General features: G+C 43.6%; 1 protein-coding gene across 4 annotated transcripts in view; it reads right to left on the bottom strand.

Annotated features, from left to right (window-relative positions):
- Nucleotides 1–22,468, bottom strand: part of RARB (retinoic acid receptor beta) — a 432,877-nt gene that overhangs the window by 139,751 nt on the left and 270,658 nt on the right. For all 4 annotated transcript variants that reach the window (XM_067033889.1, XM_059065578.2, XM_059065580.2 and 1 more), the window contains exon 2: nt 13,572–13,720. In XM_067033889.1, coding sequence (XP_066889990.1) covers nt 13,572–13,720 — 149 coding nt within the window. The remainder of the gene's footprint in view (nt 1–13,571; nt 13,721–22,468) is intronic.

The raw sequence follows: 22,468 nt of genomic DNA, 5'->3' as shown, positions 1-22,468 counted from the left end.
AATGAGGAGTAATGTAAACAAGGGCAGCAGCCTTCAAAAGTATTTCTTGGCTGAAAGTGTGCCCACACTCCAAAGTCCCCAGATGCAGCAGAGCTTGTCTACAGTTTGAGTACAAAATGCAGAAGTGAGATCCACGCTGAAATTCTCATTTCCCTAAGGAGCAGTCAGATGATCCCCGCTGGGTTTGACTAATCAGGATAATTTTCATGATTTGGGGACTTTCCAGCCCGTATGAATGGTGGTGTTGTGTACTGAGAATGCTGCTATTTTCAGATTCAAAAGCACAGAGGAGAACTCACGTTGTTTGATCATTCTAGTTTCTCCAAATTTGTTTAACCATGAAAATCCTTTATAAAACCAAAGTTTTCTCCCCCTCACTGACCTACCTCACATTTTTCCATCGCTCATTATTTTAAGGCTCACAGACCCTGAGAAGTACATTTTACATGCTCCAGTTCAGAGCTGCAGCCAATATAAAGGTTTTTTTTTTTTTTTCCAGTCACAGAAAAAGCCTCCATGGAAGCAGAACTGAGAGGGTCACTGAAGATTTTGCTTTTCCTTATTGGAATATTTACTCTGCAAATCCACTGATCTCTTTTATAAATGGAGCATTACATGAAATCCTGAGAGGGAGAAGGGGGCCCACATTAAAACCCAAGGGCTGTCTCAGCAACACCTGAGAACAAGCCAATAAGTTAAATTTACTGTATGTGCCTTCTCACATTTTGACACGAGTGAATAGGAAGCAGACACCCTGGCAGACAGGCCACCTTGACTGTACTGAGAAGTCTGACGACAAGCTCTATAAAAACAGTTCCACCTTGTACACTTATGCAGCCTGCACTTTGCTGCTTTTGAAATAAAACAAAACCAACCCAAACAAAAATGCCCCAGGCGACAGTGCCGGCCACAGAACTGGTGCCAGAAATCCGGGCAGGACATTGCTAGCAAAGGAATGTCATCTTTTCAATATGCAACAAGGAACAAGGCTCTAATGGGGCAGGGCTGCCAGAACCCAGCCTTTCCCCTGCACCCCAGACAATGCGAGCATTGTGCGGGCAGGAGATGCACGCAGATTTTTATCCCCCTTTCTAGATATTTTTCAGGGATGAGTTCTAGGGTCCAGGGAACATAACTTTCCCCCATTCTGGCATTGCTTATCCATTGGACATATCTAGCCACCTTTCTGAAGCAGAAAAATACTGAACCAAAAAAAAAAAAACAAGGAAATGGCTAGCGAGATGTGTGATTTCCGTGCTGCGAGCGTTGTGTTGTGCTCGTATAACTCTTGTGCTTAAGGACGCATATTTTTGGTACAACACGAAAACAGAAAACAACTATCTCACACTCCACAGAAGGGCTAGCAATCTTCCAAAGCTGGAGGAAGAAGTGGCTTTTCTGCCTTCATGGGAGCCGTGTGTCCATCTCCAGCCGTCTGCTTGCCGAAGGGGTTTTCTGGGGTCATTCTGGCTACATGTGATTTCTGGCTTGTGGGCTGATACTGCAGTCGAACCCCTGATAAAGGCCTCCCTCTACTGGGGAAGGCCTTCCCAGTCTCTCAAAACGTCAAAACCGAACATACTAGGGAATGAAGATGTTTAGGATAATAGACTTGAAAAGATAGTTTGATGAGATTCAGGGAAAATTACGGGAACAATAGTATAATGTACCCTTGCTGGTTTCCACAGTAACCGTGTCAGGATCAGCAACAGATTCCAAATCGAGGATGTGAATGGTAGATTGGTGCGTTTTTCTCACCCGTGACATGGAAGTAAAAAAAAAACCTCTTCCACCTACTTCTCTAATTTTTATGAGGATCAAATGAAACACCTAAGGCAGGAACCCTCAGCTCTCCACTAAATTCACGATTGCTTTCCTATCGCTAACCATTGGTCTGTCCCCAAGCTCATGGCTAGACTCCATCTCCTGCAGCTGGCTTGGTGCTGCGACCGGGTCCTGACAGTGCTCTGTGCCCCACAGGACTGGCTTTCCCCTCCCCTGTGTTCTCCTTCCCAGTCTGCCAGCAGGAATCAGATGCAGCTAAGGGCCTAGTGGATGCTGAGTTGTAGCACACAGGGAGCAGCCTGCCTTCCTACTCACGGTGTGCGAGAGAGGAGGGACCAGCGGGGGGCACAGGCCTTGAACGGTTACCTGACGAAGAAATTCTGTACCGAACATGGCACATTTTGGAGGGCTTTTTCCTAACTGCAGCAAAGCTCAGCTGAATTGAATTCCATAAAGTCCAAGTGCTTTAGAAACCCTTAGAGGCAGTATAAGTGTGATGTATTTTTCCTGTTTCTGTAGTTTTATACAGGTCTGCAGGTGAGGAGAGAGGCAACCATACAGAGAGGGCAGACAAGGGATGCACAGCCTTGCCCTCGGGAAGAGCAATACAGGGGCTGGCGAAACAGGAGCGCCCTTGTTACCAAAGGGGAAAGGTGGAGAGGGGATAAAATAGGAGTTGGGGATTAACATACACACACTACGATATATAGATAACCAGCAAGGACCTGCTATAGAGGCCAGGGAACTCTGCTCAGTACTCTGTAATAATTTATATGGGAAATGAATCTGAAAAAGAATAGATACTTGTATATGTATAACTGAATGACTCTGCTGTACACCTGAAACCAACACAACACTGTAAATCAACTATACCCCAATATAAAATAAAAATTAAATTAAAAAACAAAACAAAACAGGACTGCCCTTGCCAGGTGATTCCACTCCTCATGACTTCTTTCCAATACTTCAACCAGGAGAAGGGAATATAGAATTGAAAGCTCCCTATTTAACCTCTCCAGTAAAAGGTTTAGGGAGATGGTGGAAACACTCATCTCCCCAAAGTAACTAAATCATAACTTACGATGGTGTAAAATCTATTTAAACAGAAATGATTTTCTGTCATAATTTCTATCACTCTCAGGAAACCCCAAACCATATACTTTTATTTCTCTGACAAAAATACATTCTTGTTTTTGTTTGGTGAAATTGTAATACATTGTCACAATTCATTTTTAGATGATGGTCTCTAGGAATTTTGTAAAAGTAACTTATTTCGCATCCCCCCCAAACCCTGGTGGCTCCACACTTGCTTTAAGTCAGAAACATTGTTGATTTTTTGCTAATTTTTTTCATTGACCAAAACTCCTTGAAACATACACTTGGGATATCATTGGGAGTAAGCCATTATCAAGTCAACAGGTTAATTATGAATATCGGAGCTTGTTTCTCTACTGTATGACAAACGCAGAAAGCTTTACCAAAAATTACAGACTTGAAGCTTGTTTAAAAAAAACAGCAAATGAGAGTGTTCTAGATATTTTTAAAGAACAAGCAGGCAAAGTAATTTAAACAAGCATTTATGAACTTGTAACTGTTAAAAAATTTATAAATCACGTAAAACCACCAAATTAAATAAACTATTCTCAATCAGCCAACATGGGAGAAAAAATACAGGACTGCAGGAGAATTCAGAATTCACCCTCCACTTCCTGTTTACTCCTATATCAGAAGGAAAAAAAAGACAGATTTTTCCTGCTTTTTCAATCCAAAATGATTTCTCAAGTTAGAACAACATTTGTCCAGCAGCAGAAGTGTTTTCTCCTTCTGTAGGAACTAAAACTAGAAATAGCCAGACTGTCATTTCAGCTGTCTTGATGTTTCCAGATATGAAGGTAGATTCTAGATGTTGAGATTCTTATTTCTTTTAAAGCACTAAGAGCCCACAGTATTTCTGAGTATATCGATCTAGTTGCTAATCCTTAAGAGTTCGCTTAAAGACGGTATCAAAAAGAACATATCATTTGCAGTGAAGGGCTAACCTTGAGGTGAAAAGCAGAAATTACTAAGGAAATGAGCTGGATTTTGGCCACCCAAGGCCTTGTCCTGTTTACAAATTTCATAAAAATGTCCATGAATATATAATCACAAACCCTATATATTTAGATGCAATTCAGTATATAATTAGAATATATAAAATTATACCACTATGTGCATTACCGTAGAATTAAATCTGATTTATTACATATCACTTATTACTATATTAATTACTATAGAATTAGATCAATTTATGATTAAAAACACTTATTCAGGCCCTACTATGCACAGAGCACTATGCTAGGCATTGGTAATAAAGCTCAGACAAGAGACCAGCCCCAGTCTTCCTGCAGTTTACAGTGCGACAGAGGAGGCTGGGAGTAAACAAACAGCTCCATAATAATAACTTAATCACATGACTCAGCCACAAAAAAGAACAAAATAATGCCATTTGCAGTGATATGGATGGACCTAGAGACTGTCATACTGAGTGAAGTCAGTCAGAGAAAGACAGATATCATATGATATCGATTTTATGTGGAACCTAAAAAAAATGATACAAGTGAACTTATTTACAAAACAAAAGCAGAGAGGCTTCCCTGGTGGCGCAGTGGTTAAGAATCTACCTGCCAATGCAGGGGACACGTGTTCGAGCCCTGGTCTAGGAAGATCCCACATGCCGCAGAGCAACTAAGCCCGCGAGCCACAACTACTGAGCCTACGCGTCTGGAGCCTGTGCTCTGCAACGGGAGAGGCCGTGACAGTGAGAGGCCCGCGCACTGTGATGAAGAGGGGCCCCCTCTCGTCGCAACTAGAGAAAGCCCTCGCACAGAAACGGAGACCCAACACAGCCAAAAATAAATAAGTAAATAAATAAATTTATTTAACCCCCCCAAAAACAAAACAGAAACAGAGTCAGAGATGTAAAAAACAAACTTATGGTCACCAAGAAGCAAGGGAGGGGAGGGGTAAATTGGGAGATTGGGACTGACATATACACACTACTATGTATAAAATAGATAACTAACAAGGACCTACTGTATAGCACAGGGAACCCTACTCAGTATTCTGTAATGGCCTCTATGGGGAAAGAATCTAAAAAAGAGCAGATATGTGTATATGTATAACTGATTCACTTTGCTGTACAGCAGAAACTAATACAACACTGTAAATCAACTACACTCCAATAAAAATTAATTTTAAAATAAGTTAGGGCTTCCCTGGTGGCGCAGTGGTTGAGAGTCCGCCTGCCGATGCAGGGGACACGGGTTCGTGCCCCGGTCCGGGAAGATCCCACACACCGCGGAGCGGCTGGGCCCGTGAGCCATGGCTGCTGAGGCTGCGCGTAGCGCAAAAAAAAAAAAAAAGTTCATTACAGCTGGGTTAAGTGCTACAAAGGCGAACAAGAGAACACGTGAAAGAGAAGGACCTAATGAGGGTGCCAAAGAAGGCTGCTCTGAGGAAACACAGCAGTGAGTCCTTCTGAGCATCCTTAATGCCCGCTGATCCCCTGATGCCTACACAGGGCTGTGCAAAACCAACCTTAAGAGAAGGGGTAAGTTTCCATATTTCCATGCAATTCTTCACGGGGACTATCCCAACTTCCCTTGTTTTCAGATTAGTCTTTAATTTTTTCCTGGAACCCTCCTCTCCTCTGCCTCATCTGGAAAATGCTCACACATCCATAAAACCACCTCTTCTGTAAAGCCTTCCCTGGAAGTGTCAGAGGGATGAGAGTCTCCTTCTTTGCACCCATCAAGCCCTGCAACTTCAAGTATCCCAGCACATGGCACATGCACTGTTTTCTCCTTGCCTGTACTTACACTCACTGAATGAGAGGATTCTCATTCAGTAAATATCTACTATGTACCTATTATTTAACAGGCACTGTTCTATGTACTTTCTAAACACTGGGACACAACACTGTGAACAAAATACATAAAAACTTTTAATTTCTGTACCTAGAGCCTGTCTCATTGAAGGTGTTTAGTAAATGTCTGATCAATGAGAGAATAAATAAGTTCTCCATTGTTGGCCAGTTTTATAAAGGAGGACAGTTCTTTGGGCCTATGAGGGGACCTACTCTTTTTGGTTCAAGGACTGAAATAATGAACTAGATGGCAGGCTTCATAATTCAGCTTTAGCTACTACAGCATGCAGACATTGTCTTGTTTTTGTTACTGTCTTTAGTGTGTTATATTGTTCTTGGGATTGGATCTTGCAGCAAACCCCTAAGCAGAAGCAACTCCAAACAGAGCATAATGTTCATGTTTATGGATGCTGATTAAAAACAAAAAAACAATGTCATCTTAAATGGTCTCGGTCAAATAAAATCACCAAGCACGTTTATAGTATTTAATAGGGGTTCTAAAATTAAGTGCAGACATCCATCTTCCTGATTGCAAAACTCTTTGTACTGAGCATACTACTTGCTGTCTGCCAGGAAAAAAACCCCAAACCAGCCCAGCGGCCGAACGCTGTCCTGGAGATGAGAGCCTCCTTCTTCAGAGGCAAGGAAAACAAAGGCAGATAAGAAAATGGATGAAATGAGCCCTGAGGGACTGAGGGGGCTGGTGGAGTTTACACTCTTCAAGGCTGCTTTAAATAGCAGGCTACCAGCGTGACCACAGTCAAGCATCCCGCTGTGCCTCATGGGCTTCCCACGTGGGCTGGGCGCTGGCTCAGAGATGGGAAGTTTCCACCCACCAAGGGCAAAGCGGAGAGAACAAGGACTCAGCACCATTTGGGAGTGTGCCCATGGGTGGAGCCCATGTGTTAACTGTCCCACCTTGGGGAAGACTGCCTTGCAAGCTCTTCCTTCTTTTACTTATTGATGTAAGATGTCATTTCTTTTATGAAATGATCAAGACAATAGGGTTGTTTCTCTTCTGAAGTATGCTCCCACCTGTTTTTGTTTTTCATCTGTTGCCCCATGAAACCCCCAAACGGGAACACAACACACCACTGCTTCCTATCCACTGTTTCAGTGTGGCTGAAGCAGTGAGGAATTTTCCAAACAGAGGAGGATTGAAATCCAGCTGTGTGACCTTGGCCAAGTTCCTTAACCTCTCTGAACCTCAGTTTTCTCATGTTTAAAATGGTGATCATAAAGCCTAACCCCCTGGAGGGCTGTTGTGAGAATTAAATGAAATATGAGTATAAAATGTCCCCATGCCTGGTACAGAGAAGGTATCCAACAAGAGCGTTTTTTCCTCCCCCCCAACTCACTCCAGACTTGTAAACACCAGGGACTCCCACTCCACACAAGCTATTCCTAACAAGAAATCAGTGCACTTAGTGGGTTCACTGTTGTAGTGATTGCATTTGGCGTAGGACAGGGTTCAAACTTGTGGATCTGAAAAACAAATACCGTATGCTAACACATATATATGGAATCTAAGAAAAAAAATGTCATGAAGAGATTAGTGGTAGGACGGGAATAAAACACAGACCTACTAGAGCATGGACTTGAGGATACGGGGAGGGGGAAGGGTAAGCTGTGAGAAAGTGAGAGAGTGGCAGGGACATATTCACACTACCAAATGTAAATTAGATAGCTAGTGGGAAGCTGCCGCATAGCACAGAGGGATCACCTCTGTGCTCTGTGACCACCTAGAGGGGTGGGATAAGGAGGGTGGGAGGGTGATGCAAGAGGGAAGAGATATGGGAACATATGTATATGTATAACTGATTCACTTTGTTGTAAAGGAGAAACTAACACACTGTTGTAAAACAGTTATACTCCAATAAAGATGTTAAAAAAAACCCTAAAAACTTGTGGATTTGTTTTAGTTTCACAGATTTGTTGAAGCCCAGAGAAGTTGGACACAACAAAGAAGGGAAGAAACAGCTCTAGAATCCAAGTTCAGTTTCTGACCTAAAATACCCCATTACACAGCCAGCTTCTTTGCAGCCATGAGCTCTCTCTCCTGCCTCCCTATCAAATCAGGTCCACCTCTGTTATTCTTTACCAGACCATCCTATTCATTTTCTTCCAACCCTAAATTGTTTGCCTGTCTTCTGCCCTTGTTCCAGAAGGAACCTGTCTGTCACATCCACTGCTGTATCTCTGGCACCCAGCACTGTGGCCCTGGAATACAGTTGTTAGAAGAGAATTCTGCACAAAATCAGGGCATAATACAAGAAGGTATGTCATCAAATGTCGGCTCTGGCATCCTCACCCTTTTGCAGGGTGACTCTGCCACTTTTCCCCATAAGAGGTGGTGTTCCTTCTCTACCCACTGAATCCAGGCTTAACCACGCTGGGCCAATGGGACATTAGCAAATGTGATGTAACCAGAGGTTTGCACACTGGTGCCTGTCCTGTCTTACTGATGGGAACCTGCCCACCACCACATGAACAAATGCAGGCTAGGTTCACAGGCTAGGAGCAGCAACATGAGGAGAGGGTCCAGTCATCCTGTCAGGGCCCTGGTCATGCGTGTGAGGCCATCCTAGGCCCACCTGGCCGAAGCCAAGCCAGCCCGGACAAGAAGCTCTGCGCAGAATTGTAACAAATAGTAAGTGTCATTTGTTTTAAGCCAACAAGCATTAGAGCTTTTTGTTAGGCAGGAAAAGCTGATATGGAAGATCATAAAATACACCCCACAAATCTCTCCAAAGTAAGGAGCCAGGTGTTTCTGGAAGTAGCTCACTTATAAGGAAATTGCTAATTTCTGGCTTTGGACGGTAGGAGGTGGGAGCTGAGCAGGAATGAGAGGTGGAGGAACAACTGATAGGGAGAGTGGTCCTGAAGCTGTTGCCATGGAGCCCAGGCAGGCAGGGATGGGAAGCAGCCGTCTTAGGCCCACAGTCCACCAGAAACATCTGCTGCCACCTTTGGCATGAATGCTTTGGGCCATCAGCTTCTGAGTTTTAGAAACTAAAAACAGGACATATCACCATGTACTTTTGCAGAGGTCAGGAAACTAGGCCCAAGGGCCAAACATGGTCCACTGCTTGTTTTTATAAATAAAGTTTAATTGGAACATAGCCATGCCTATTCATTTACATATTGTCTATGGCTCCTTTCATGCAGCAATGGCAGAGTTGAGTAGCTGTAACAGAAACCATATGGCCTTTGAAGCCTAAACTATTTACTGTCTGGCTCTTTACAGAATCAATTTGTAACAACTCCTGTACTAGGTAATCAGGGGAGGTTCCAAGCAATGGCTGGGTCTTGACCTGAGGCTTGAAGGAAAGAGGCAGTGTTGATTTGGGCACAAAGGAATAGGGAATTGCTGAAAGAACATTACAAGAAGGAATACTGAGATTATAACCAATGTTACATGACTGTGTGCAAAAGTAATTATAATAAGTTCATGACAGTACAAACAATAACTAAGCAGATATACCACTTGCTATGTGCCAAGTATATGCTCTATAGTAACTCATTTTATCCTCACAACAATATTAGATGGTAGGTGGTATTACTATCTCCATTCTTCCAATTGAGAAAAGAGAGCGACACAGAGAATGAAAGATGCTTGCCCAAGGTCACAAAACTAGCAAGTAGCCTAGCTAGGATTCAAATCCTGATATTCTCACTCTAGATTCCACACTCTTTGAAAGCTACAAAAATGGAAATGTAAATAGGATAAAGGCCAAAACTGTGCATAAATTCTAGCTATGAGCAATGAGACTATCTCTTAAAGACACCTGAAAATCAGCTTTATTACTTTATATCATTAAACCTTCTTAGCTAACTACACCACGTGTTCATTTTAAGTACCCTTTGTCCCCTATAAAAATTTGCCATTTGTCCTGTTTAGCTGGAAATGCCCTAACAGGACATCACTATGGTACAGCTAGTGGTTACGATGCCATGGTGATGCTGTGTCAACACAGCAGCCACTGGCCGTTCCCAGAGGTAGCCCACAATCCATTCATTAAATTCTGAGGTTGATACTGCCGCTTGGTCCCTAGGGAAACAGAATGTTCTCTTCCCCAAACAATAGTCAATACGGTCATTCTGGTCATGACAGGCGGAAGCTTCTGTGGATACTCCTTTTTAAAGATGTAAATTGGGTTCTGTTTGGGAATCCTACTTTACAGCAGGGGCTCCCAGCCCAGAGAAGTGATCTTTGATCTCCAGCCAAAGGATGGGCCAGACCTTATAGGTCAACTGGGGGCCCATGGTGTATCCGCTGGTAGCCCAAAATGGTATCATGCCTGGGGCCCATTATAAACAATCAAACTAAAGACAGGCAGAATTCCTGAAGAGAAGTTGTTTCTTGATTCATTACCTCATAATCACAGGGAGAGAGTTCTAACAGATAGTCTTCAATAATACTAACTCTTTACAGACTAACAGAGCTTACATTATTATACCTCTTTTAGAGGGCATCTTGGCAATTTGTTTAAGCCTTAAAAATGTACAGAGCCATTGACTTAGAAATTCCACTTCTACTAATTTATCCTAAGTAAATTATCAGAGATAAACATAAAGGCTATTTATTAAAGCATTATTTATAGTAGAGAAACATTGAGAACACCTCAATTGTACAACAGGGGATTCATGAAATATATTATGATATAACCGTAAACCACAACATTAATGGCATAGCCATAAAAACTATGCAGTTGTTTAAATTTTGGTCATGAAAGATTATTAAATTTAAAAAGAAAGTTAAAACCACTATACAACATAAAATTATATCCTTGTAAAAAACCACCAAAAATAACAATATGCATATACTAATAGAAAGGTTTAACAGGGGTTTTTCTCCCAGGCTAGAACTATGGTTATTTTAATGTTCTATTTTTTATACAATAAATTCTGCATTGTGTTGGTAAGTTTTAAAATGATAACAAAAGGTATATTTAATTTTTTTAAAAGTTATGTATTTTTTCCTTTGGCTATCACATTATAGTTTGCTTTCTCATGTTTTTCAGTTCTATGAATTTTGTCACGTTTTCCCAGCAAGCCAAAATGCAGACCAGTCTTTCTCAACAACGAGGGGGAAAGGCAGTCCACATTTTCAGAGACCCACCCATAGTTCGAAAACCCTTTAGTCGGACAACTGGTTGGCAAGCTCATCTGACTTTATTGGGCTTATAGTTCTTTATTAAAAAGGTACACCCCTGGGGCTTCCCTGGTGGCGCAGTGGTTGAGGGTCCGCTTGCCGATGCAGGGGACGTGGGTTCGTGCCCCGGTCCGGGAGGATCCCACATGCCGCGGAGCAGCTGGGCCCGTGAGCCATGGCCGCTGAGCCTGCGCGTCCGGAGCCTGTGCTCCGCAACGGGAGAGGCCACAGCAGTGAGAGGCCCGCGTACCACAAAAAAAAAAAAAAAAAAAAAGGTACACCCCAATAGGACTCTGAACAGCTTTACCAAGTTCATCAAAGTTGCTTGTGCTGCTCCGGGTTTTGTTTTTGTTGGGGTTTTTCCTAAAAAGAGACAGAATCCCAAATTAAAACAAGAGGTCAGGGAATTAGCTGACTAAGAGGTGACTAAAACAGTTTGTACTTTACAGAGTGTGAAACTGCTTAATATGTAGGTAGGGCTTGGGATCTGGCACGAGAAGACACGCTGGATAATTTCTTTTCCCAGGACATAAAAGGAGCAGGTAAACTGAGTTATAACGTCCCTCATTAAGGTTTCTGGTCATGAGATGACAAAGTTTTTTTAAATAAAGGAGTGTCTTTTCATTTAACTTCCAAATGAGCACTAGAAAATGATTTATTTATAGATTGCACAACAAATGGACGGAGTGAACTGGGATTCTGCTGAAACCTTCCCAGATCTCAGGATAAATTTAAGTAGGTTCAGTGAGGGGTTACCAATAATAAAGCAGTAATTAGATGCACAGATGCTTTGCTTTTTATCCAGCTGCCAACTGGTTGCCGCGTTCTCTTCCTTGACCACCATATCTGATGCTACTGGAAGAAGGGGCATTCCTTTCAAACCAACACAACCCCAGAGGAAGAGATATTCCTAAGGCTGTAATGAACTCCAAACCGGCCTCACCCTGTAAACAAATTCATGTTTATTCAAATGGTTCAGAAAGGAAGGAAACCTCACATAATTTCTTTGAGGGGCTGACACTCAGACGTTTCTTCAAGCTGTATCTTTCAGCACCTAGGATGTGCCAGGCTGTGTGTGAGGTGCAGCTAGAGTCCCGGGTCCCAGGTCCTGGTTCACTCTGTGTTCCCAGGCCATCAGATGTGCTGGGCGGGAGACCGAATGCAAAAACGGCCCCAGCTGTCCTCCCCCTGTATTCCCGCCTCTTATCTTGTGACTTAGCAGCTCCTCCTGCTAAGAAGTTGAGTTTATGTTCTTACCTGTTGAGTACGGACTGGCCTTCTGACCTGCTCTGGAATGTGTGAGAAGCACGAGTGTGTCCCTTCCGAGCCTCCGGAGGAGTAGCCCGACTCTCTCTTTTAGAACCCTGCCTGAAAATAACTGGGGCCAGCCTGACGAGATGAGAAGTCCCCCACCAACCGGCAGCACCCTCAGAAGCAGAGCCCACCAGCTAACCTGCGGGGGACCTGGTCCGTGTGGAGCACGGCTAGGACCACATGAAACCCCCAGAGGAACCTGGCCGAGAGCACCGGCCCATGAGTCGTAAGCCAAATTAACAGTTGTGGTTTCAACAACAAGGACCTCCGGTACAGCACAGGGAACTCTGCTCAATATGATGTAACCACCTAAATAGGAAAAGAATCTGAGAAAGAATAGATGTGTGTATACGTATAACTGAACCACTTTGCTGCACACCTGAAACGAACACGACGCTGTGAATCAACTGTACTCCGATATAAAATAAAAAGTTAAAAATAAATAAATAAAAAGGCTGTGGTTTCAAGCCATTCCTTCTGAGCATGGTTTGTCACAGACTAACTAGCTCCTGACCCATGCACGCAGTCTGCTCAGCTAAATACAAAATGCCTTGGAGCATCTGGGGGCGGGGAAGGGGGCTGTAATGCTCCAACATGTCTGCAGTGATCAATGCATCATGCAGTTTTGATGCATAAATAGCACACCTGAAAAAAACAAAACAAAACAAACAAACACAGCACACCTGAACTGCCGGGAACAGAGAGAAGCCGTGTTATCTAGGGAAGGGCTGGCTCAAGAGAGCCACAGATCCTTTGAAAGACTGTTTGTGGATGAGTTGGATTTGCCTGTGAAGTCATTCTTTGTTTCTTTTCTCTCTTTAAAAAAATAAGAAGCTCTTTCACTTAATTAAGCCTGTTGGACTCGATTATGATTGTCTAGTTTGATTCAAAGCAGCCACATAGACTCTCTGACACATGTTCAGCCTCCATGACTCTGTAGGCTGGAATTTTAAATCCAGCTCCCCTGAATTTATGATGCACACACACACAGTAGCAAGTCCCCACAGGCTGAAAATCAAACTGTAATTCAAAGGCCACAGGGCTGAGGAAACAGCCAGAAGATAAATCCCCATTTCAACCTTGGATTCTCTGCAAGTTGATTCAGGGGATTGTCAGTCATATTTAAAAATGAAATAAAACTACAAAGACACCAGACGGCATGTTCTAAAGAGAAATAGGGGATGCTTTTCAGGACGCCTTCAAAAGGCTCTTGCGACCTGAAAAGAACTGTTACGGGTTATTTTAAGGGCCCTAGAACATTTGGCTCCCGTCAGACATTTGCAGAAGTTTCTGAATTAACTGATGAGCTCTAAGGAAGAAATGAAACCATCACACACAACCCAGAGCACCACACCGATTGGAGGTGACGTGACAAGATATCAAAGCAGCCCAGCCCTGGAGCTGGGCACTCACCTTACACCCCTCGCAGGCGCTGACTCCATAGTGGTACCCCGATGACTTGTCCTGGCAGACGAAGCAGGGCTTGTACACTCGCGGGGGAGGAAGTGGAGACGGAGGGCTCGGGACCAGTTCCTCGGAGCTGGTGCTCTGTGTTTCAATCGCTACGGTGGAGGTGAGAAGGGGGAGAAAAAAAGAGAAAGCGTATTTCAGTTCATTGCTTTTTCACCAGTGAGTTCAGAGGCCTCTGCCCCCAATTCAGCAATAACATAGCAAGGATAGGCCCACAAAAAGAGCTGCCAGTGTAGGCATTGCAGGGCAATCCTGACTCTAACGTGGTATTGACAGTTTACAAAGCAATCCCATACGCCTCTCTCATTTGCACAGCACCGTGGCACTGTGAGGGAGATGATGTTATCACCATTTTACCCTCAAGAGAAACAGAAACTCAAGGAGTGCAGTGACTTGTCCAAGACCAACTGGGCAGTGGTAAAGCCAAGACACAAAGTCAGATGTTCACTGCACACCCAGGGCTCTTTCGACTCTTGTTCCCTCTAGCTTCCAGTTCAGTTAGAGTCTCTGAAATGACCTGCTTGACCCTGTTTCTCACTTAACCAAAAGGAACTTTCCTTAGGACAAAGGAAGAAAATGCCCAAAGCAGCCATTCAACAAGGACACGGAAAGGGCCGTCAGCACCGGGCCAGAGCTTCACTAACAGCAGTGGAGGCGAGACCTTTGCTACTCAGAGTTCTCCTTGGACCAGGAGCGTCAGCACCACGTCAGAGCTTATTAGAAAACGCGGTATCAGGCCCCAGCTCAAGTCCAAGGAGCCAGATCTACATCTTAACCAAACCCCCAGGTGACTGAACGTACAGTTAATGTTTGAAAAGCATTGCATTACATTAATGATGGCACAGCCGGACGTTGCTTTTCATTCTAGACTTACACATACGCGATCCCGCATCTCATTACTTAACCACCCCAAATCTATGAGGAATAGGAATTTAAAGAACTTAAGGTCCAGGTATTCTCCCATCCCTACTCTCCAGATTTATGCTCAATGTCAAAGCAAGACCTGGCCCTGTTCCTATTACAGGCAAAACTGCTCATAGAGGATGAGGAAGTGGGGAAGTGAGGGGCTGAAAGTGGTCAAATAATGTTCCAGAATCTTGCAACCTCCAATCACTTTACAATACACAGTACATTTCCCAGAGTATAAAATTTCCAGTTGTTCCACTGTTCACCATCTCCCAGATTAGCTACTCTACCCACTGGATTGTCCGATAGCCAAACTTTCAGCAAGTCACCTCTGCCCCCTACACATACTGTTAATCCATCCTTGTCTGAGATCTTGCTGCCAGGCCAACCCAGCGACCCGGCAGCACCTCTCACCTCAGTTACTGCAGAAGCTTCTGCACTGGTCTCCTGGTGCCCACCCTTCTGGCCTAGGGTCCCCCCTGCACACGCACAGTCAGGTATCTGTTCCCAAGTTAAAATCGCTCTGTCTCCCTTACCTGCCGAGAGCCCTCACATGCTCCAACCATCACCAATGAGAGCAAAGTTAGTCTCCTTGCTGTGCCCCACAAGGCTCTTCATGATATGGGCCTTCAGTAACATCACTGAATCCAATGACTCTCCTCATTTATTGACTTCTAAACACTTGGTTTCTGTTCCATCTCTTGAAAAGGCCAAGCTCTTGTACCAACTTACGGGTATTGAGCTTACCATTCTCCCTACCTGGAAATACTCAGACTTTCACACGTCTAGTCCCTTTTCTCTCTTAGATCTTAGAGCAAATGTCACCTCCTCACGGGTGACTTTTCTACATAAAAGGCCCCTTCCCACTTCTGGTCACTATCTCTCATTTTATTTTATTTTCTATAATACCCTAACTAGTGTCTAAATTTAGAAATTCTGTTTGTGTACAATTTTATATTCTACCTGTGCTACTCTCCCCCAAGTATGGGTCTTGTGAAACCAAGGAACTCAGATGAATTGTTTACAACTCTGTTCCAGGCCTAGAAGAGGCGCTGGCACATAGTAGGTGGAGAATCAATAGATATTTGTTGAATTAATTAATTAATTTTAATTAATTAATTAATTAATTTCCCCCTTTTCCTTATTTGTCTACATTCCAAGCCCTAAGTGCCCTTCTAAGTTGTTAAATGGTAAAATTAGAAACCAAGTAGCTTTCACATACTCATTGGCTTCCTTTAAAATTAATTAATTATCCCTTTGGAATAGAATCAACTATAATTATAGTATTGTCATAATTCAGAAGAATCCTGGAATGAATTCATTAGAGTTGGGCAGTTCTAGTAGATAAATCTAGTACTGTCTTTACTGGGTAGCTCAGCACAATTGTGGCAAGGGCTGTACAGAAAGGTGGGCATCGAAGATGTCACGAGAGCTCATCAGATCAGCTATCAAGCTACAAAAGCAAAAGCATGCCTCCCCCTAAACCAATCAGCTTCACTGAAAGCAAATGAGTAATAATGGCATCGACAAGAAAGCAGTACAAAATAATACATCACTCTTTGTTAAAAACCCAAGAAAACAATATAAAATAAGCTACAAGGATACAACACGGGGAATAGAGCCAATATTTTATAATAACTATAAATGGAGTATAACCTTTAAAAATTGTAAAGCACTATATTGTCGCCTGTAACTTATATAATATTGTACATCAACTATATTGCAATTAAAAAAATCTATGATGCTGCTCCTGCTGTTGTTACTACTGTTATTACTGGGTGTCACTGATCCTGAGTCACCACAGATTATAAAATGCATGTTATTCTATGTATCATTAAGAAAGACAAAAAGTACTGCCAATTAAATTATGACCGATCAATGCTTGTGAGACACATCCTGATTTCAGAGATGTTAAAAAATTAAATGCTTCTGGAGCCCTGAAAAAAAAAAAAAAACCCAAGAGAACACACACAGACTTACTCACAATCCTTTCATTCAGAGAAAATTACTGTTATCTTGGCATCTACCCTTCAAAACATTTTACTATGCATATAAATGTTTTTGGTCGGTTTGTTTACCTTAAAAAGTGGAATTATACTGTAGATTCTGTTTGGGACTTTGTTGAACTTACTGTGTCATGAGTTTGTTTCCTTGTCAATAAATATTTTTCCCGCAAAACATTCCATTATGATGAATATCTTTGTAGCTAATCTCAGCACATCTCTGACTGTTTCCTTTGGCTAATTTCTTAGAAGTGGAATTATTAGTTCAAAAGTTATGGCTATTTAAGAATACATTGTGAGTTCTAGAAAGGCTGTATCAATTTACGCTCTTAATATCAGCATAAGTGAGTCCTCCCCTAAACGCCTCCCAGAACTTTCTGATTGGTTTTATTTGTGTGCCTCTACTTCCCCCCCTAGGGACCAAGGTGTGTTGTCACCACAAGGAGCAATCCCTCATTGTGTGCAATGTGGGGAGAGTGTATTTTCATGTTCTACTGGCTTGTGCAGAACAGCTAATCTGGCTTGTCCAGGAAGGTTGTAAATAGAATTCTATTAGGTCTGGATTCAGCTGTCAGAGCTATGCCCTGAATTTCAAACGTGGGTGGTAATTTCCATAAATATGCAGCTTCAAATCCATGTACTGAGGGGGTCCAGCATCTCCCCCTCCCAAAGAGAGGAAGCTGAACTGCAGGCAATCTAATCCCCAAGAAACTCAGGCAAAGCACATGCAAGCCGGGAGACCTCAGAATTGAAAGCCTTTTTCAATAGATGAGAGTCACTTATAACCAAGGAGTGAATCAGAAAACTTTCCCTCAACAGGTGTACGGATGAAAATGTTTTATTTGGAAGCAATCAATAGCAAGGGCTCTGGACTTTTATTAAGGCTGTGGTTATTTCACTAGTAGTGCTTTCCCCGTATTTGTACAAAAGATGTTGGTGTGTTCAATCTTTTTTTTTTTTTCCATAAACTTATGTATTTATTTTGGCTGCGTTGGTCTTCATTGCTGCATGCAGGCTTTCTCTAGTTGCGGGGAGCAGGGGTTACTCTTTGCTGCGGTGCACGGGCTTCTCATTGCGGTGGCTTCTCTTGTTGCGGAGCATGGGCTCTAGGTGCATGGCCTTCAGTAGTTGTGGCACGCAGGCTCAGTAGTTGTGGCTCGCGGGCTCTAGAGCACAGGCTCAGTAGTCATGGCGCACGGGCTTATTTGCTCCATGGCATGTGGGATCTTCCCGGACCAGGGCTCGGACCCGTGTCCCCTGCATTGGCAGGCAGATTCTTAACCACTGCGCCACCAGGGAAGCCTGGTGTGTTCAAACATTTAATTCCCTGACTATAACATACCAAGTGTGTGTTACATGCTATGGACAGTACATGGTATATACCCTTAGCCTTGTCAAGTTTGGCCTAATAGAGAGTAAACCAACAATTAGAATACAGTACACTGGTTCTCAAACTTGGCTGTATGTTAGAACTACCTGGGGAGCTTTTAAACATCCTAATGCTTAGATTGTATCTTAGACCTATTATGGCAGAATGCCTGGGAGTGGGAGCCAGGCATCAGTGTTTTATAAAAAGTATACCCAGGTGAATCGAAATTGCAGCAGTTTGGGAAACATGGATATGATATGATATGATATGACAGAGAGGGCTATAAGCCTTATTCAGCTCAGAGAAATCAAGGGAGGCTTCCCAGAGGAGATGACCAGGCTGTGTTTTGAAGGATGAATTGATTCCATCTATTGTGGTTTGTAACGTGAATCCTACAAATGCCACATGTGCATCCCAGACAAACATATATAGAAAAAACATATATGACAAGAAATAATCATCTTTGTAAAAATTTTCTTATTGGTGGTAAAGCATTAACTATTTGACTATATATATTCAAATATCCCCTAAAAATATATCATGGTTGATCCTTCATTTCCTCTGTGTGGCCTGTGATGCTGAGAACAATGCAAAGCAAACAAGAAAAATCTCTGTGGTACCGTCAGATTGCCAAAGCTAGCTTTAAGCAAACATGCCAACGCAAGTTCTAGGATTACAACCAGGATATGGTATCAGTACAAAAGCAGATTTGAACTTCAATGCAACCTCTGGCCTTTTTGGTAATATAGCAAAAACATACTTTGGCCAAGTTCATTAGTGCTCCTCTTGTCCTGTGGTGCCCACCCCCAGTCACTGCCCCCCCAAAGACAGTGGGAAACAAGGCAGGGGGATAGCCCAGGGCCCCCTTCAGAGTCAGTTCTGGCATTAAAGACAGCTACAGAGTGCCTGCTGTTGATCTGTTCTCTGTCGTCCTGCTTAAATCAATAATCTATTAGTCCCTTTAAATGAGAGTTAGATTCATCAAATGCCCTTGAGAGACGTCAAACATTTTGTGCCTTATTCCAGGCAAGCACAATCAGTCTACGGAATGATGAATTTTTTGCTCAAAAACTCTGCAGGCCCAGCAGACAATGTGTCCTGTATTAGTTCATTCAGCGATCTCAAGCAGGCCAAAAAAGCAGTTTTTAGACTTCCCAGGGGGGAAAAGAGGCTTGTGTCATTTAAGAAAACAACCACACTCCAGCCATCCTGTCGTGATTTCAGTTCAGGTAAAAGCAGTCTTTGAGGACTAATTCAGATCTGCTTTTCGCCTCCTGCTTTATTTCCTTGCTTACTTATTGTCTTATTGAGTTTTGTTTAGTGACTGCATCCCCAACAAGCAGCAACCTCCAAGGTGGCATCCAAACTGCTAACCAGATGCGCTGCCTCGTTTGTTAGGGAATGGCCAAGACAGGAACTTCTGTTGCTCCGGCAAGATGGATGTTTGGCCCCATGGGTCCCTGCCCAGAGGAGAGTCAGCACCAAAAGCGCTGAGGGGGCTTCTCTGGGCTGCCCACTGGCCAAAGGAGACAGTGATCCAAAACCTGCACTGACAGAAGCTTCCAGCCCATATTTTAAACCTCTCCAACCCCGCAACTCAAAGGTGGCTGTCACTAGGGCACCCAAAGCTAGAATCACCTTCCTTGCCGAAAAGTTCATTACAGGTCTCGTTTGCCTTTAAACTAATGCTCCTCAAAGTGTGGTCCAGAAGAGCAACCAGCAGCAGAATTCCGGGGGTAGGGAGGAAGCCTAGTGGTTTAAATTAGTGGTTTTGAGACTATCTATGGCAAAGGACCTTTTTTTTTTTTCTCTCATAGATTGATAAAATCAATAAAAACAAATCCCTAATGGAAAAAAAGACACACAAAATGAAACTCCAGAAAAAAGTAATTAAGAAAAAGATGCTCAAAACACAAGCAGGGAAAAAAAGGATCTTTTAGACGTAAAATTCCTCTGCCAAATTTCTGTACAAGTTTCTAAGCATTTGCTCTCACGGCTGCCCTATCTCCTCGAGTACTGGCAGTGGGCCGCAGCTGCCACTTTGAGAAGCACTGCTCTGAAGGACTCTATAAACTCAGAGGCTGTTTGCAGACAAAACAAAAGCAGACCAAACGAACTCTCCACCGACCGAGACACCGCAGAAAAGCAGAATACCGGCACTCCCAAGTGACACAACCTTCTTAAACACTGCCACAACTCTGGGGGTCTAATTCACTCCCCAAATAAAAGCAAAATAATAATAATAATAATAATAATGTTGCCTGTTAAGAGGACTTGGCACTTGCACATCAACTCACCTGAGAAAACACAGTATAAATGTCCTTGTTGTTACAACACACCTGAGTGTCATTTAAACACACGGAAAGCCTCTAACAATAGCGCCCTTCACAATTCCTAACATGCTTGGCATTTTTCTAAAGGTTAGATTAAGTAGCAGATAACATTTTTAAGAGAAGGCCCAGTATACTATGTTTTTCTTTGTGAGAACTAATTTATGGCGGGCTAAGCCATGCTGACAGACTTCAGGATTTTAGAGTCGGTCAGGCAGGCATCCTGCATAATGAAAGCCCTGCCTTTTCGCTAGAACTTTCGATGATTAAGGCAGCATTTTAATGCACTCTCTGGGTAGCAGAGCCTTAAAAGAAAAAGGAGTTGTAAAGCAAAAGGCATTTCCTGCACGGCCCCGGGGGAATTTTGAGCCCTGAGCTCCGGGACCCGGTGGGAGGGAGTAATTTCAGCTAATTAACGGAGACTAGCAAAGTGTTGCATTTGGTCACAACATTTAGTTGGGTTTCATTTTTGTTGGCACGGAGGAGAGCCGGTCTGGATTTTTTCCCCCTCTTTTTCTGCAGGATCGCAAGGCCCAGAGCTCTCATACATTAGGGAGAAAGTCAAAGGAAACGCCAAAGTTCAACCAAAGTACAAGTAATTAGAACCAGATTCTCCGCTGCGGGCGTGTGCGCATGCGCGCGCGCGCCCGTGGGCCTTTACTGAAATATCATTTACATGCCTCCAACCGTGAGCGTGGGACTGGGGACCTCCGTACTGCCGCTCATTTAATTTTCCAGTCGCCTTCAGTGTGTGTGTGTGTGTGTGTGCTCATTTAATTTTCCAATCGCCTTCAGTGTGTGTGTGTGTGTGTGTGTGTGTGTGTGTGTGTGTTTTGGGAGGGGGCCGATCTTGCTTTTAATCATCTTTCAGGAGACGCGGTTTGTTTCCACACACAGGGGATTTTGCAAATCTGTGAATCGCATTTTGAAATTAGGTAATTGCCAAACAAGAAAAACTCTGCTTTGAAATGGTCTTGACTCACTCTGCTGCTGGCTTTGTTATTGCTGAGAAGCTCCAAGATCCGTCCCGGGTCTGGGGGAGGGGAGGGGAGAGGAGGGGAGGAAAACGGCGTGGCGGGCTTTGGCAGTCTTGACTCAGTAACCTGCCCGTGACCCTGAAGGAGTGTGTGTTTGCCCGGGTCACCCGGGATCCTGGCCGAGGGCTGGGGCCGGGTTATGAGAATCCCTGCTATTCTGACCACACATGCAACAGGTGCTGAGGACAGGCAGGGGACAAAAGAAGGGCCGCGAAGACTGCTTTTTAAGTCCTTCAAGAAAGCCTTGCTTTCCAAAGTGCGGTCCCCGGCTCGCACCATCAGCACCACCTGGGAACCGGGTCAAACGCAGGCTCCCACTCCCCTCCACCCTCCACCCCCCCAGAAATGCCCGCCGAATCCCAACAGGCATTTTAACAAAATCCCCTGATAATTCCCACGCACGCTAGCAACATTCGAGACACCCTGACATAAAAACGTCTTGCTGCTCTCCTAACCTCCCCGGGACCCCAATCTGCTGAGTCAATTTGGCACCGTTGACTCTGTCGGCTCCCCTTTTGCTCAGGTCCTTACTAAATGCGATCCTTGTTGAGCACTTAATACCTTAAGAGCTCCAGGCTGCGTGGTGTTTATGCTCCCCAGAAGCCTGCGTCCGCTCCCACGGCATTTCGGCAGTGGATTTTAGTTGGCAGAAGGGGTCAGAGTTGCACCGGAAGAGCTGAACTAACAGCACCTACCACTTACCGAGCACTTATTAAGTGTCCAGGGCTGCGCCGAAGGCTTCGTATTGACACCGTGAACTCACTGACTCTTCCCCAGAACCCAAGGGGACAGCAGGGCCGGAGAAGCCCGCACCTTAGAATGGGGAAATTTAAACAACACACTACTCGCAGCCTTTACGGAAGAGATTTATTTATTTTTTAACTGGGGTGGCGTTGTTTTACAATGTTGTGTTAGTTTCCACCGTTCCAGCGAAGTGGAGTTCCCTGTGCTATACAGTAGGCTCTTATTAGTGGTCTGTTTTATTACAAAAGAGATTTAAATGGCTGAATAGATATTACTCTTACTTCACTCAAAACCACAGCTTTTTAACTTCTCATCTTCCACCTCCTTAGGAAGTAAATCACTGGGTGTGGTCCGGGTTGGGCCTGTTTACTCATAATTGAAAACTGCAGGATTGTGTACCTCCCTTTCTTTTAATTCACAGTTATAATTTTCCAAACACTGATTTGATTCA

The sequence above is a fragment of the Kogia breviceps genome, chromosome 5 (genome assembly GCF_026419965.1).
Source record: "Kogia breviceps isolate mKogBre1 chromosome 5, mKogBre1 haplotype 1, whole genome shotgun sequence".
NCBI lineage: Eukaryota > Metazoa > Chordata > Mammalia > Artiodactyla > Physeteridae > Kogia > Kogia breviceps.
This window is presented reverse-complemented; position numbering and strand designations above follow the sequence as displayed.